The following is a 16,177-nucleotide window of genomic DNA, read 5'->3' as shown; positions in this document are numbered from 1 at the left end:
TTGCTTTTATCTCATCATCTTCACTTGTGTTTGAGTGGAAAAACACATTGCTCTGCTCTTAAAACTCTCCTTTGAATCCTCATGTATGTCTCCTGCTGCCTTTCCTCCTCTCTTTCCCTTTCTTTTTCTCTTCCCGTTCTTTCCCTCCTCTCTTCCTCTTTATTTCCTCCTCTTTTTCCCCATCTGGTTTCTTTGGGCACTTCCAGTTTATACTGATAGTTCATTCCTGGAGCAGACTGTGAGCATTTATTAAAACCTAACGAGATGAAGATCAGGCTGACTTCACCGTGTGCCCCACACATGAAATATCCGACGTTTGGTGCTGATGCAGAAACATGACACAGCAAAGTCCTAGAAACAAACCGGGGGGAATTGGGTGTTTTTCTGGGAATGGGAATTGCTCACTGGGGGTGTTCTCACATTTTGGGCAACAGACCCATTCAGGGTCCATGGCACAGTGAGGCAGTGCTGCTCACTGTCTGAAACGCAGCTCCTTCTCCCTCTCCCTTCCCTTTCCTTTCCCCTTTTTCCCTCTTTTCCCATTTTTCCATTTTCTCTCCTCTCCTTTCCTTCCCCTTTCCTTCCCCTATTCTCTCTCTGCTTTCCCTTCTTTCCCTTCTTCCCATTTTTTCCCCCTCCCGTATTTCCCCTCCATTTTTCCCTCCTGTTCCCCCCCTTTTTTAAACTCCCTTCTTTGTCCCCTTCTTTCTCCCTCCCCCTATTCCCCCTTTTTTTCTTTTTAACCTTTTTTTTCCCCCCTTTTTTTTCCCTTTTTCATCTTCTCTGTTCTCCTTTCCTCTCCTCTCCCATCAGTGCACAAGAATCTGGGTGAGATTTGATTTACAAAAGTCGCCTTCAGCCCCAGGAGATCTGCAGTTCTGCAGAGATCTCTGCACAGCTCTGCGATCCTCCCAGAGCCCTCAGCATTGCACCGTGGGATTTGGGGTTGAGCAGCCCTGCTGCCCACCCTTGGACCCACACAGGGGTTTGGGAACAGGCTTGTGGCAGAGACATTCCAGCAGTCCTTAATTCCTGCTAAGAGCATTAGAGCTGAGCCGGTGTGGGGAGCCCAGCACTGAGCTCGGCCCTGGGGATCACTGGAGGGTTTCCTGGGAGCCAGGAGGGAAAGGAGCTGGATCTGGGGTGCTGCCTGATGGCCGTGCCTTGGATCTTCTGCTGTGGAAGTGCAAGCAGAGCTGTTGGTAGGGGATTGCATGGGCTCTGAGTTCTTGGAAGGTGCCGCAAATCCTTTTTTGGGTCATTGCCACAGTCTGGGTGCCTCCGTAGCGCTGTGGTTGTGGGCAGAGGTAGGACCGTGGGCTCAGCTCTCTGCAATGCAATTCATCCACCCTTCATGTCATTCTACTCCTCTAGCATTGTTTAAGCACGGAATTGGGGTAGAAAGATGCAAATCAGTTCTGGCTGCTCAGCAGGACAACGTCCTGGAGCTCGTTACCTCTTGGAGACCTTCCCAGGAGAGATGCTGGGTGCTGTGAACCTCCAGTCTGGGACTCTGACTCATAACGATTTGCAGTTCCAAAAGGAGCTCAGCAAAGGGAAGCTTAGAAATAAACTCATCGGAGGGCATTCGATGAGCGAGCTGCAGGTCAGTGGTCAGCTCTGCTCAGCTCCCCGTGCTGCTCCAGGGGATAATTTTGGTGCCAGGTCTTGTGTTCATGCAAACCCATGCAGAACTGTGCCACTGTGAGCTGGGTGAAGGGCTTTGGGTAATGCTGCGTGAGGAGTGAGTGATGGGCTCCTGAGTTGGGTGCCAAGGGGCAGCTCCTGCCAGAGAGGAAGGGAAAGAAGAGGAAAAGGAAGAGAAAGAAAAGGAGGAGGAGGAGAAGAGGAATAGAAGGAAAGGGAAGAAGAGGTGGAAGAGGAGGAAGAAGAGGCAAAATAGTGTCGGAATGTTTCTTCCCTTTCCCTTTCTCAAACAAGCAAAAGGAAGGAGGGCATGGTTAGTGAGCGTGATGGGGATGGTTTGGTGGTTGAGCTTAGGGATCCCAGACCTCCTTTTAGCCTTAATGCTTCTTTGAACATGAAAGCTCTGCTCCCTCTCTGACCTCCTGTTCTCCCCCAGCTGCCTCCTACACCGACAGCTCTGACGATGAGACCTCCCCCCGAGACAAGCAGCAGAAGAACTCCAAGGGCAGCAGTGATTTCTGTGTGAAAAACATCAAACAGGCAGAATTTGGGCGTCGAGAGATCGAAATCGCTGAGCAAGGTGAAACACGGCGTTCCTTCCGCTCTGCCTCGTTCGGGGCTTGTTGCACTGCTCTTCCTTCTCCTGAAGGTGGAGATTTGCAAAAATGTGATGATATTGAATCCTAAGTTGTAGGAAGAAGCTTCTTTGCTGGTAGAAATTTGGAAAATGTGATTATATTGCATTCTGGGTCGTAGGGAAAAAACCTCACAGGGATATAGGATTAGTTTCAGCTGTGCCCTGACTTCTTTGATGCCTCCATTGAAGCCTTTTGCTTCTCCATGTGTGGCACTGATGGGCCTCTCTCCATTTTGCCTTTCAGAAATGCCTGCGCTGATGGCGTTGAGGAAGAGAGCTCAGGGAGAAAAGCCACTGGCTGGGGCCAAGATTGTGGGCTGCACACACATCACAGCCCAGACAGCGGTGAGATCCCATCCATAACCTCCTCCTGTTTTATTTCGGTGTAGGACTGATGGAAATGGGGCTGCTGAATGCTGTGGCTGCCTGTCGGAGCTGCAAAAACACTTGGGTTTGAGTTCTTTAAGGTCCTGTCCAACACAACCATTCTGGGGCTCTGAGATCTTTGAGTATCCTTCCAACCCAACCATCCCATGGTTCTCTGACCTTCCAACCCAACCATTCTATAGTTCTATTATCCTTTAGGTTGTTCCCTTCCAACCCAACCATCTCATGGCTCTGTGATCTTTGAGGACCCTTCCAGCCCAAGCCATTCTACAATCCCATAATTCTATTGGTAGTCAAAATCAGTAACACAAATTCACACCGTAGATTCGACGAACTTCAGATGGCCAGTGGTGAAAATGAACTACTCTCTGTCCGTGGATCTGTTCAAGCACCACAAATGCGTTTTGTATAACTGCAGGTGGTGTAGCAGAGATGCTCTCCGTAGCTCTTCCTGTCTCTTAATCACAGAATCACAGCATCACAGAACTGTAGGGGTTGGAAGGGACCTGCAGAGCTCATCGAGTCCAACCCCTGCCAAAGCAGGTTCCCTACAGCAGGTCGCACAGGTCGGTATCCAGGCAGGTCTTCAATACCTGCAGAGAAGGAGACCCCACAGCCCCCCTGGCAGCCTGTTCCAGTGCTCCGTCACCTCACTGTAAAGAAGTTCTTGCGCATGTTTGTGCAGAACTTCCTATGCTGCAGCCTGTGGCCGTTTCCCCTTGTCCTGTCTCCACTCACCACTGAAAACAGTCTGGCCTCGCCATTCTGCCCCCCACACCTTAGATATTTATAGACCTGGATCAGGTCCCCTCTCAGTCTTCTTTTCTCAAGGCTGAACAGACCCAGTTCACTCAGCCTTTCCTCATAGCAGAGATGCTCCAGGCCCCTCACCATCTTGGTGGCCCTCCGCTGGACTCTTCCCAAGAGATCCTTGTCTGTTTTGTCCTGGGCAGCCCAGAACTGGATGCAGTGCTCCAGGTGAGGCCTCAGCAGGGCAGAGCAGAGGGGGAGGATCACCTCCCTCGACCTGCTGGCCACGCTCTTTGCAATGCACCCCAGGATGCCATTGGCCCTCTTGGCCACAAGGGCACACTGCTGGCTCATGGCAACCTGTCGTCCACCAGGACACCCAGGTCCCTCTGTGCAGAGCTCCCCTCCAGCAGCTCATCCCCCATCCTGTACCGCTGCATGCCATTATTCTTCCCCAGATGCAAGACTCCACACTTGCTTTTGTTGAACCTCATCTGGTTTCTTGCTGCCCAGCTCTCAGCCTGTCCAGCTCTCGCTGAATGGCAGCACGGCCTTCAGCCAATCCTCCCAGCTTCGTATCATCAGCAAACTTGCTGAGGGTGGCCATCTATCTTAGGATAGGACACGATCCTGAATGTGGTTCCGTGATGCTGTGCTCCCTCTGAGCTTTGTGGGCATCTCTGCATGTGCTCAGGGCTGATGTGAGGTGTCTGTAAGGCACTGCTGTTGGCAGTGGTAGCCAAGTCACATTTCCTCTATCAGATATGCATGGAGATGTGGTGGGCGGCGATGAATGCGGCTCTGCCATGTGAAAGCTGTTGGTTCTCCTCCAAAACCAGGAGTGGCAGTGGGGATTTGGGAGGCTGTGTGGTGGGGATGGGTTGATGGTTCGAGGTCTTTTCCAACCTCAGCGATTCTGTAATTCATGGGCATGAGGGGGATGGGTCGATGACCTGGGAGGTCTCTTCCAACCTTAATGACTCCGTGTTTCTATAAGTTGATATTTTGGATCTGTGTGAGGCCAAGCTCGGCTTTTTCCTGATTTTGTTCTTTTTTTCCTTTTTTTTTTTTTTTTTTTTAAATCCAGGTCCTGATGGAGACTCTGGGTGCCCTGGGGGCCCAATGCAGGTGGGCTGCATGCAACATCTACTCCACCCTCAATGAAGTGGCCGCTGCCCTCGCTGAGAGCGGTAGGAAATGTCGCCTGCTCCGCTTTTCCTGCTTTGAAAAGATTTCTGCCTGCCCCATCGTATCGACAGGCCTTACATTCACTGACATTCTCATATGTTTGCTTACATTCTCCTCTAGTTTTTTTAGTTATTATTATTATTGTCTTCTAAATGTAGAATAAACCCATAGGAGGATGAAATTACTGCGCTTGGTTCTTTCCGTTAGGGAGCGCACGCTGGGCGCAGTTCAGTTCTATATGAAGTCCAGTTCTGCAAAGAGAAGAAATTCTTACGTGTCAGCCATGGCTTTGGCTGCAAGGGGTGAGGGAGAACCTTCTGGGGCCAGCATTCACAAACCAGGAGCTGCTGGTGTCCACCTGGGAGATGCCTTAATTCCAATCCTGCTCAACCTGGGTAGATTTTCACCACTCCCCAGGCGAATTGAGGAATGGTTTGGGTTGGAAGGGACCCGAAAGACCATTGAGTCATGGAACGGTTGGGTTGGAAAGGTCCTTAAAGATCACAGAATCACAGAGTGGTTCCCACCTCCCTCTCTGTGCCAGGATTCCCCGTCTTCGCTTGGAAAGGAGAATCTGAAGACGATTTCTGGTGGTGCATCGATCGCTGCGTCAACGTGGAGGGCTGGCAGCCCAACATGGTGAGATGTCATGGCCGTGTTGGAGCTCCAAGAGGGAGCCCCCTTCTCAATGGGGCTTAGTGCATTTCCTCCTGGTTTTAGGCACAGCTTTGTGTTTGGTGGAGAAAAAAAGAGCAAATTTAGGGGAATCATTTGCAGCTGCCAAGTGTGCAGTTTGCATTGTGATTTGTAGCCCTAGAGCTCGTGATCTAAATGAGACGAATAGTAATTAATGGGAGGAGACAAGCATGGATCCACACTGTTTGTTTGCCAGTCTTGGCTTGTTTGAGTTTCAAAAAGAATTGTGAAGGTCAGAAAGTCCACCCACAAGTTGTGAATCTCAGTCTAGACACAATATTAGCTTTTTTTTCTTCTTTTTGAGGAGTAGTTTCCCATTGAAAATGCCACAAATTGATAAAGTGAAGCTAGGAGAACATGCACACCAATCCCAAAATATGAACCTCTGGTTTGGGAGCTCCACATCTTCAGAGACAGTGCGATCAGATGGGAAGTTCTGTATGAAACATGCTCAAATAATGTAAAATAAGGGGAAAATTGGGGAGCATTCTGAGCTTGCATGGTTGGGCTGTGCATGGGTATCATGGGGCATGACACGCATGGATGGGGCTTGGCTACAAAGAAGGTCCTTCGAGGGAAGATTCGGGTGCAGCTTTTCTCCCTCTGTGCCTTGTTGGGGTCAGAAGGAATTGTCAGCGTGGCGACACCGCGGTTGCTTTTCTTCCAGATTTTGGACGACGGAGGAGATCTCACTCACTGGATCTACAAGAAATACCCCAACATGTTCAAGAAGATCAAGGGGATCGTAGAGGAGAGCGTCACCGGAGTGCACAGGTAAGGGGAGATGGCAGAGAAGGGCTGCACAAGGGACAGCCTTTGGAGAAAGCCAAAGGTTTGGGCCTAAGCTCTCTGGAAAGGAGTGAGATGTGGCAGAGGAAATTATGATTGCTTTGGGGTGGGATTGCAGACAGGGAGAGCTGCAGAGCTGTGGCTTCATCTCGGAGTCATCCTGAAATCAGGGTGCTGCTCAGATCCTCAAGAGTTTATTTATCCCTCCAGATGCGCTCCATTCATCCCAGCAAAACACTGCAGAACACACAAGGACGTGTTTTGCACTGATCCTCTGCTTTTCCCTTATTTCTCACAGGCTCTACCAGTTGTCCAAAGCAGGGAAACTCTGCGTCCCAGCCATGAATGTAAATGACTCAGTGACAAAGCAGAAGTTTGACAACCTGTACTGCTGCAGGGAGTCCATCTTGGACGGGTATGTGCTGCTCTCTGTGCAGCTACACACAAACATCTGCACACTGGGCTTCAGAGCTTGAATGTTGTGCTTGTGGGAAAATCATCCTGCAGAAAATGGCATTTCTTCCTCTCCTTCTCTCTAATTTTCTTTCTTTTTATGGAATTGAGCGTCCGTCCCCCTAAATTTTGGCCCAACTTTGCCAAAGAGAGGTGAGGTGAGGACAAGTTGCCTTCCTGCAGTTCAGACGGTGCTGGATCTGGTGGTGCTTGTTGGAGGAGTTGGACTCCTCCTCGTGGGTTCCTGCTGGTTGGGATATTCTATGGTTCTGTGGTGATGATCCCAGCAGCTCAGTCAGCCCCAAACAAAGGAGAAGTTGGACTTCACACAGTGGCAGAGCTGCACCATGGATGATGAACTGAATACATAGAAATGCAGACACATCTCCTGCTGAGCTGTGCTCACACTGCTACGCTCCCCTCTCACCTGGTAGCACCAGGGCATCTCAGAGCTCCAAAGGGGGTTCTTGCTGACCACAACAGCATCTTTTTCCCAAATCTTTTGGAGCACCTCGTCCCTCATCTCGGCTTTGAAGTGGTCTTCTTGGTAGAGGCTGTCGTGACCAAAAGGGAAGAGGATCCATGTTTATAATACATGTCCTGGTAAGAGGACGTGAAGGTGACCCTTAAAACGACTGCTGCTTCCCTGCACGATCATGCAGTTTCATCCCCACAGTTCTGCTGCATTTTGGAACAGCTGGTGCTGGATGTCATCTCCAGGCAACTGGAAGAAGAGGAGGTGATCAGGAGTAGTCAGCACGGGTTCACCAGGGGGAGGTCATGCTTGACCAACCTGGTGGCCTTCTGTGATGTTGTCTCTGGCTGGGTGGATGGGGGGAGAGCAGTGGATGGAGGTAGAGCAGTGGATGTGGTCTACCTTGATTTCAGCAAGGCATTTGATGCTGTCCCCCACGCCATCCTTATAACAAAGCTGTGGGATGGACGAGTGGGCAGTGAGGTGGGTTGAGAACTGGCTGAGTGGCAGAGCGCAGAGGGTCGTCGTTGGCGGTGCAGAGTCTGGCTGGAGGCCTGTGAGCAGTGTTGTCCCCCAGGGGTCGGTGCTGGGTCCTTGTTCAACATCTTCATCAGTGACCTTGATGAGGGGATGGCGGCCACCCTCAGCGAGTCTGTGATGATACGAAGCTGGGAGGATTGGCTGAAGGCCGTGCTGCCATTCAGCGAGAGCTGGACAGGCTGAGAGCTGGGCAGCAAGAAACCGGATGAGGTTCAGCAAAAGCAAGTGTGGAGTCTTGCATCTGGGGAGGAATAATGGCATGCAGCGGTACAGGATGGGGGATGAGCTGCTGGAGGGGAGCTCTGCACAGAGGGACCTGGGTGTCCTGGTGGACGACAGGTTGCCATGAGCCAGCAGTGTGCCCTTGTGGCCAAGAGGGCCAATGGCATCCTGGGGTGCATTGCACAGAGCGTGGCCAGCAGGTCGAGGGAGGTGATCCTCCCCCTCTGCTCTGCCCTGCTGAGGCCTCACCTGGAGCACTGCGTCCAGTTCTGGGCTGCCCAGGACAAAACAGACAGGGATCTCTTGGGAAGAATCCAGCGGAGGGCCACCAAGATGGTGAAGGGCCTGGAGCATCTCTGCTATGAGGAAAGGCTGAGTGAACTGGGTCTGTTCAGCCTTGAGAAAAGGAGACTGAGAGGGGACCTGATCCAGGTCTATAAATATCTAAGGTGTGGGGGGCAGAATGGCGAGGCTGGACTCTTCTCAGTGGTGAGTGGAGACAGAACAAGGGGAAACAGCTGGAAACTGCAGCATAGGAGGTTCCACACCAATGTGCACAAGAACTTCTTTACAGTGAGGTGACGGAGCAGTGGAACAGGCTGCCAGGGAGGTGGTGGAGTCTCCTTCTCTGGAGATGTTCAAGACCAGCCTGGATGCCGACCTGTGCGACCTGCTGTAGGGAACCTGCTTTGGCAGGGGTTGGACTCCATGAGCTCTGCAGCTCCCTTCCAACCCCTACAGTTCTGTGATGCTGTGATTCTGTGACAGCTCTTCCTTCTAATGATGCCCCAGGGCCTGGCCAGAGGCAGCTCTGTCGCTGTGTCGTTGGGGGCTCGGGTGCCTGGTGAGGAGTTGCTCCCAAGTTCTGAGTGTCTGAGGGGAGAGTTGTTATTTTGCTGCACCTTTTAGCAAGCTGAAAAGTTTGGCATCCTTAAACAGATTCGTTATTTTCTTGTGATTCCACGTTTCACTGATCGTCTCGATCGGGATGGGGGAAGGCTGGTCATCTCAGCTGCGACAGGACGGGCACTGAGATGGGGCTGAGGGAAACCCGAGCCAAGGTGCAAGGAAACCTGCCAGAATTTTAATCTGAATTCCTCGGGAAGTGTGGGGGAATTTCACCTTCCCTGCACTGCTGACCTATTTCTGCACGCCAAAAATAGCCTGTGATGTAGGGCGCTCCTGGGGAGGAGGCAGAAGGAGAATGGGTGGGAGGGGGAGCTGTGCTGGGGGACAGCAGCGGGATTCTGGCAAGCAAATATCGCCTCTGCATCTTCTGCAGGTGTTTCCATGAGACGTTGTGGCTTTTGTTAATAAAGTGAGACACAAAGAAGATACTTTGGAAAAGATTTTTAGAGATCTGAACTGAAAAAAAAAAATCTATCTATGTGTGTGTAATCAAACCCCAAATCTGTCCTCTTTGTTCCGATTCTCAGCACCCAAATTGGCCAAAGGGGAAATTCCCATGCGGGAATAGAAATGATTCCTGTTCCTGCTGCTGGAGTTTAATTCTTTGTTTCTGTTTCCTTAGCCTGAAGAGGACAACAGACATGATGTTCGGAGGGAAGCAGGTGGTGGTGTGTGGCTATGGGGAGGTAAGGGCTTCCGCTGCCCAGACGAGGGCTGTCCTTGCGAGATGTGCAGCAGAAACCAAACCTGAGCTTTAAGATGTGTCACTGCTCCACGCTCAGAGCATTTGAGCATGAAAGTACCAACAGAGAAATGTTAAGGGACACAAAAATACCTGCGGTGGCAATGATTGAGGGCTGAGCTCTGCGGGTGCACAGCTGTAGCGCCGTGTGCCGAAAGCTGCTCAAGAAATAGAAGCGAGGTTTGCCTTACTGATGTGTTTTCACCCTCAGATGGAGGGATCCTCCTGAGAAAGCAGTTCCACTTTAGGGAGACGTCGGTCCTTATCAGTACGGGGGGGCTGACCCTCAGGGATGGAACTGTGACACCTCCTAAACAGAGCAGAGGTTGTACAGAACCCTGGCATGTCCCCTGAGATAAATGCCATCTCTTGGTGTTGTTTGTCCTTCTGGACGCAAGGACGACTTGGGGGAGGGAGGGTAAAGAGCTCTCAGAAAGCCAAATAATCAGCACTGTCATGTCTTCAGCTTCGAGCTGAGCTGCAGCCCAACCCACGTCCTACATTGCTCCAAACCTGAGAATGTTGGGCAACCTGAGTTTAGCACTTGTCTCTTTTTTTGTGCCTCTTCTACCTTCCCGTGCCCCAAATCTGGGAATCCTGCATGCCTCCGAAGTCCCACATCTTCCTCCTCTCCCTCCCAGGTGGGCAAGGGCTGCTGCGCGGCGCTGAAGGCCATGGGCTCCATCGTCTACGTGACTGAGATCGATCCCATCTGTGCCCTGCAGGCCTGGTAAGCACCCGGCCTCCCTCCTTTCTGGGGGTGTTCTGCAGGAAAATTGTGGCCACGAAGCAGTGGGAAGCGCTTGCAGGATGTTTGGGTTTGACCACCTCTCCATAAGCAGCATGTCTGTGTTTCCATCACCATCACCTGCAGAATTTGGGGGGTATGACCTCCAAAAGGGATTTGCAGCGGGAAGAAGCAGGAATTGGGACAGGCTGAGAGATAGAGTGGGGAAAAAAAAAATAATTGTACAGTAACTGCGATTTTGTAGCTCAGGAGAGACAGAAATAAGCTCTCGGGGGAATTGCTGACAAATCCTCCAAAGTCCTGCCCTCGTTCTGCCATGTGCAGAGCGCACCTTCCTCCGTGAAACAAACAAAAATGGGCATTTTTGGATGCTGAGTTTGCAACAGAAGGGCGTGAAACTCCCAAAATTCACTTTTTAGTGTCACATCTTGCGCAGGAGACCCGAATCTCTATGCTTCACCCCAGAAATGCTTGGGGCACGGTGTTGCTCAGCGCTCCGTGTTGGCTGTCATGCAGTGTTAAGAGGTTAAAATGAGGACCGAGAGGTTTTTTTTTTCTCTGTTTTTTGGCACATTTGTTGTTGCTTTTCCAACGACCTGTTTTTTTCCCGCTCAGCATGGATGGGTTCAGGCTCGTGAAGCTCAACGAAGTCATCAGGCAGGTGGACATTGTCATCACCTGCACAGGTATGCAGCACTGGGGTGGGCAGACAAGCACCCAGCTCTAAAGGAAAGGGCAGAAAATGGGCAGAGTCACACCCATAATTTGCGTTTTTGTGCCTGCTGATATTTCTGCATTCTCTTTTCACAGGCAACAAGAATGTAGTGACCAGGGAGCACCTGGACCGGATGAAGAACAGCTGCATCGTCTGCAACATGGGGCACTCCAACACTGAGATCGATGTGGTGAGCGCTGCGTAGCACAGGGTGGGTTCTGCGGGGCCGTGGGGAGCTCCTGGCCCCACTTCAGCGTGAGGTATTGAGTAAAATAACCCACCCATCCGCTGCACGGCACTGCTAGGAATCCCACAGGATGTCTATGGTCTTTAAGGACCTTTCTAACCCAACCATCCTTTAGTTCTACGATCTTTAAGGACCTTTCCAACCCGGCCGTCCCACAGTTTTATGATTCTTTGACCGTTTGCGTGCTGTCTTTCAGGCAAGCCTGCGCACACCGGAGCTGACCTGGGAGCGGGTGAGGTCCCAGGTGGACCACGTCATCTGGCCAGATGGGAAGCGAATAGTGCTGCTGGCGGAGGTGAGAGGCACGGAAAGCGACCGCCTCCCGCTGCAGGAGCGTGGGGAGACCATGCCTCGCCCCAGGAGGGAGGCACAGCCTCAGGGTTTGGTGCTTTTCCTCCCCAGGGCCGCCTGCTGAACCTGAGCTGCTCCACGGTGCCCACCTTCGTGCTGTCCATCACCGCCACCACGCAGGTGAGTGGGGCTGGGGGGGGCTCAGCCCGTAGCACGCGGCGCTGACTCACCGAGCGTCCCCTCCATGCAGGCTTTGGCTCTGATAGAGCTGTACAATGCTCCCGAGGGCCGCTACAAGCAAGACGTGTACCTGCTGCCAAAGAAAATGGGTAAGGACGTGCTGGTTGCCTTCTCTTGTTCTTTATTTCCTCACCAATGTTGAGCAGATAAAGAGGTTTTGCCGTGCTGGGCATCATCCTCATCTGTCCTCACCCTCATCCTTGTGGCCCAGGGCTAATGGAGGTGCTGTTGGACACTTCACTTCTCCAGACCCAAACCTGGAAGTTGGAAGAGGCGCAGCTCAACAGCCTCATTTTGATAAATTTGATATATATATATTTTTTTGAGCTTTGAGGCTCCTCTCTCAATCTGTCTCAATTCCGACAGCGAGTGTTTATGGGACATGGAGTGCTTCCAAGATATGAATGCTTTGAGAAGGTCAGGGGGAGGGCAGCTTCTGTCTGGGCTGTGGAACAGCTTGCCCAAAGGTTTGTTTTTTATCAAAGAAAAGGACAAAGCCACTTCATACCGCAGCAGCAAAGGCGAATCTCTGCCGTTCCGGCATTCGTGCTGCGACGCTTTGTGAAACTGTCGATGCTTTGTGCAGGGGATGGGCGGTGGGAGCTCTTGGCCTCTTTCAGAAGAGCTGCAGGGAGCTGTGCTTCGAGCTCTGCTCTCTCTGCTGCTCGTCGCTCAGAGCTGTGCTCCGCTGGTTGCTTGGAATATTTCAGATGAGTACGTGGCGAGCCTCCACCTCCCGACATTCGACGCGCACCTGACAGAGCTCACGGACGAGCAGGCCAAGTACCTGGGGCTGAACAAGAACGGGCCCTTCAAACCCAACTACTACAGGTGCAGCTCCTGTCGGTCACGGAACTGCGGAATCGTGGAATGGTTGGGTTGGAGGGACCTCACAGCTCATAGGATTGAGTTGGGTTGAGTTGGGAGAGTCCTCAAAGCTCCTGGACCTCGTTGGGTTAGAAGGAACCTTAAAGACTGTAGAACCGTGATTGGGTTGGAAGGGAACCCCAACGTCCCACTGCTGCTGTGGGCTGGGTGCCCCCCAGCTCAGGCTGCCCATGGCCCCATCCATGGCCTCAGGGATGGGGCACCCACAGCTTTGGGCATCAGTGCCAGGGCTGTGTCACCTCTGGCTGAAGGTTTTCCTGTCCTCAGTCTTGCTCAGAGCAGTTCCCTGTTGTTCTGTCACCATCTGTCCATGTACAGAACCCCAGCACCTCACTCCTGCCCTGGTTGCACCCAGGCTGAGGACTCCCTGGATGGCAGCTGTTCCCGCTGCAGTGCCCCCAGGCAGCTCTCAGACAACCAGGTTATTTTTGAAGCCTGACGCAGTGGGGCTGGCGCTCAGCAGCGCTTGGGCTCACACCAGAGAGGAGGCACTGGAAAACCCCACATTTCTGTGGGTCAATTCTCCCTCCAGGCTCAGGATTTGGGGTGGTGACTCCGCACACACACACACGCAGTGTAACCAAAGCCACCCAACCCAAAAGCCAATGTGGACTTGTCCAAAATTTCCCCTCTGTTTCTGATAAGTTCTGCTGCTCTAAGCCAGGTTCGGGTGCTGGAGGTGGCAGTGCAGCTCCCTGTGCCCTGAGCTGATCCCAACCCACAGCCCTGTTGGCACGGCTGATCTTCCCCTTCCCTCCCCCCAACTAAAAATATCTCCGAATTCCGAGGGAGGAGACAGGACCTGGCTCCTTCCAACACCATTTCAGCCAACACCGGGTGTTGGATGCACTGGTCCCTGTGGGTCCCTTCCAACTCAGGATATTCTATCATTTTCTTAGTGTCCAGTCCAAAATTTCACCGTTTTTATGTGCCGAACCCTGGATTTCTCTCTTTTCCAGGTATTAAGTTCCTGCCGCTGTCGCCACGAGGAACAGAACCCAAATCCTTTCTCAACTACTGTACAGGATGAAGCAGCGCAAGCTTGCTACGCTCGAGCCGGGCTTGCTCTCGTAGTAGACCGTGTGTTAGGTTATTTATTTATTGAATTAGAGTTCTGTGCGCGGCTCTGCCTCGTGTTCGTGCTGCCGCGGACTGGGAGACGCTCCGTTTCTTTCCCTTCGTTTCGTTTCTCTCTTTGTGGTCGTTCCCATTCGGGGCTGTGTGAGGATGAGGGTGAGGAAGGAGCCGATGGGGTGGGGACTCCCCGGCGCTGCGCTGCTGCTCCGTTCCCAGTGCCAAGCTTTGCCGTGAACCAAAGTTTCCTTCCTGCTGCTGGCGTTGTTCCGAATCACGGCCGGATCGCGACGGCCGACGGCAGCCACGTCAGCTCCTCTGCAGCCTCGTTGGGAACGCGCAGAGTCTGATTTCCCGGTGACGTTCCTCCATCGCATCCATCCAACCTCCTCTGGGCGGAGGAGCCGCCTGCGCCCCGTCGGCGTCCAGTTGGGAACTGCCGTCATTCCGCGATGGAGGTTGGCCAACCGTTGGCCACAAAGCGGAGCTGCATGGTGGTGTCCCAGCACCCCTCGTCCCGCAGGCACCGCTCAAGATTCCTTCATCCACCTCTGGTCGCTGCCTGCTGCAGCTCCTCGCCGCGTCCTCGCCGTCACTCACGCACAAGAAAGGAGGAGCTGTGGAAGCGCGGCCCCGCAGCCGCGTCCTGCAGCCAGCAGTTCTCCCTGCTCCACAGCTGTGCCCGGATCGGAGATTTTGGGAAGAGTCCGCGGAGCTGTTGGATGTTTTATGCTGGGGGCAGCGCTGGGCCGAGCGTCTGTCCATGGAGTGTTCCTACACTGAGCTTCCCAACGCCGGGCGTCCCTACGTGGCTCAGTTTCCCGGTGCTGAGCATCTACACGTTGAGCACCCCAACGTGGAGCTCAGCACCCCAAAATGGAGCTCAGCGCCCCAAAATGGAGCTCGGCAGCCAGGTTGGAGCTCAGCACCCCAAAATGGGGCTCAGCTGCCAGGTTGGAGCTCAGCACCCCAACAAAGAGCTCAGCACCCAACTTGGATCTCTGGACCACAGCATAGAGCTCGGCACCCCAACATGGAACTCAGCCCCCCAAATGGAGCTCAGCACCCCAACAAAGAGCTCAGCACCCCAAAATGGAGCTCAGCACCCCAACAAAGAGCTCAGCACCCCAACAAAGAGCTCAGCACCCAACTTGGATCTCTGGACCCCAGTATGGAGCTCGGCACCCCAACATGGAGCTCTGGATCCCCACATGGAGCTCAGCACCCCAACAAAGAGCTCAGCAGCCAACACGGTTCTCAGCACCCCACACTGAGCTCACCACTGCCCCAGGATCATCTCTCCCGGCGGCCGTGCCGATTTCTAAGCCCTGATTTACCTTCATTTCTCTTCCAGGTGATAGGACAAAAAAAAAAATAATCAAAAAAATTACCCCCCCAAAATGGCCCCACCTTTTCCCACCTCTATTTTTAAAGTCCTTCTCCATGTCATTCTGCTTCTCCTGTCAGCTTTTCCGCTTGCTTGGCTTTTCCTAATCAATCTGGAATTATAATATTCTGTGATCATCTCTAAATTAAAACGTGTAATTTTTTTTTTCTTCTTTTCTTTTTTTTTCTTCTTTTTTTAACGTAACACATTTTTAAAGAATTAGGAAAAGGAGATTTAGGTAACACCAGCAAAATCGCATAAGGAGAATAATTCAGTTCTGATCTTTAGAAACAAATGAGACAAAACCCATCATCGTCAGCTGCAGAGAGGGCAGCAAAACTTGGAGAACATTTTCAAGAGGATGTTTTAATTATTGATGTCTGAGTGATTGTATTAGAGCAGCAATAAAGACTCTGTAATCTCAAAATGGAAATAAAACATTGGAAAACCGACGTGCTCCAGAATTGGGGATGAGGGATGGGATGCGATGGAGGTGAGGAGTGGGATGGGGTCGGGATGGGAGTGGAGTCAGGGTTGGGCTTGGACTTGGAATGGGGAAGGGGATGGGGATAGAATTGGGTTGGGATAAGGCTGGAATGGAAAAGAGAATGGATGGGACGGGGTTTGGGTTGGGATGGGATGGGGGTGGAGATGGAGATGGAGATGGGATGGGGATGGGATGGGATGGGATGGGATGGGATGGGATGGGATGGGATGGGATGGGATGGGGATGGGATGGGGATGGGGATGGGATGGGGATGGGATGGGATGGGATGGGATGGGATGGGATGGGATGGGATGGGATGGGATGGGATGGGATGGGATGGGGATGGGATGGGGATGGGGATGGGGATGGGATGGGGATGGGATGGGATGGGGATGGGGATGGGGATGGGGATGGGATGGGATGGGATGGGATGGGATGGGGATGGGATGGGATGAGATGGGATGGGATGGGATGGGGATGGGATGGGATGGGATGGGATGGGATGGGGATGGGATGGGATGAGATGGGATGGGATGGGATGGGATGGGATGGGATGGGATGGGGATGGGATGGGATGGGGATGGGATGGGATGGGATGGGATGGGATGGGATGGGATGGGATGGGATGGGATGGGATGGGATGGGGATGGGATGGGATGGGGATG

General features: G+C 52.6%; 1 protein-coding gene across 4 annotated transcripts in view; it reads left to right on the top strand.

Annotated features, from left to right (window-relative positions):
* The window catches only part of AHCYL2 (adenosylhomocysteinase like 2), a 46,625-nt gene extending 31,150 nt beyond the window's left edge, over positions 1-15,475 (top strand). For 3 of the 4 annotated variants that reach the window (XM_052680819.1, XM_052680821.1, XM_052680820.1), the window contains exons 3-17: positions 2,084-2,227; positions 2,529-2,629; positions 4,509-4,611; positions 5,154-5,248; positions 5,973-6,079; positions 6,393-6,509; positions 9,316-9,379; positions 10,077-10,165; positions 10,799-10,869; positions 10,994-11,088; positions 11,342-11,440; positions 11,548-11,616; positions 11,687-11,765; positions 12,387-12,507; positions 13,524-15,475. In XM_052680819.1, the coding sequence (XP_052536779.1) occupies positions 2,084-2,227; positions 2,529-2,629; positions 4,509-4,611; positions 5,154-5,248; positions 5,973-6,079; positions 6,393-6,509; positions 9,316-9,379; positions 10,077-10,165; positions 10,799-10,869; positions 10,994-11,088; positions 11,342-11,440; positions 11,548-11,616; positions 11,687-11,765; positions 12,387-12,507; positions 13,524-13,530 (1,361 nt within the window). In that variant the 3' untranslated portion in view covers positions 13,531-15,475. The remainder of the gene's footprint in view (positions 1-2,083; positions 2,228-2,528; positions 2,630-4,508; positions 4,612-5,153; positions 5,249-5,972; positions 6,080-6,392; positions 6,510-9,315; positions 9,380-10,076; positions 10,166-10,798; positions 10,870-10,993; positions 11,089-11,341; positions 11,441-11,547; positions 11,617-11,686; positions 11,766-12,386; positions 12,508-13,523) is intronic. The other variant, XR_008206198.1, reaches the window with a different exon arrangement.
* The last annotated feature ends 702 nt before the right edge of the window (positions 15,476-16,177 follow it).

This window comes from Tympanuchus pallidicinctus, unplaced genomic scaffold, assembly GCF_026119805.1.
Source record: "Tympanuchus pallidicinctus isolate F22 unplaced genomic scaffold, pur_lepc_1.0 scaffold19, whole genome shotgun sequence".
Classification (NCBI taxonomy): Eukaryota; Metazoa; Chordata; class Aves; order Galliformes; family Phasianidae; genus Tympanuchus; species Tympanuchus pallidicinctus.
This window is presented reverse-complemented; position numbering and strand designations above follow the sequence as displayed.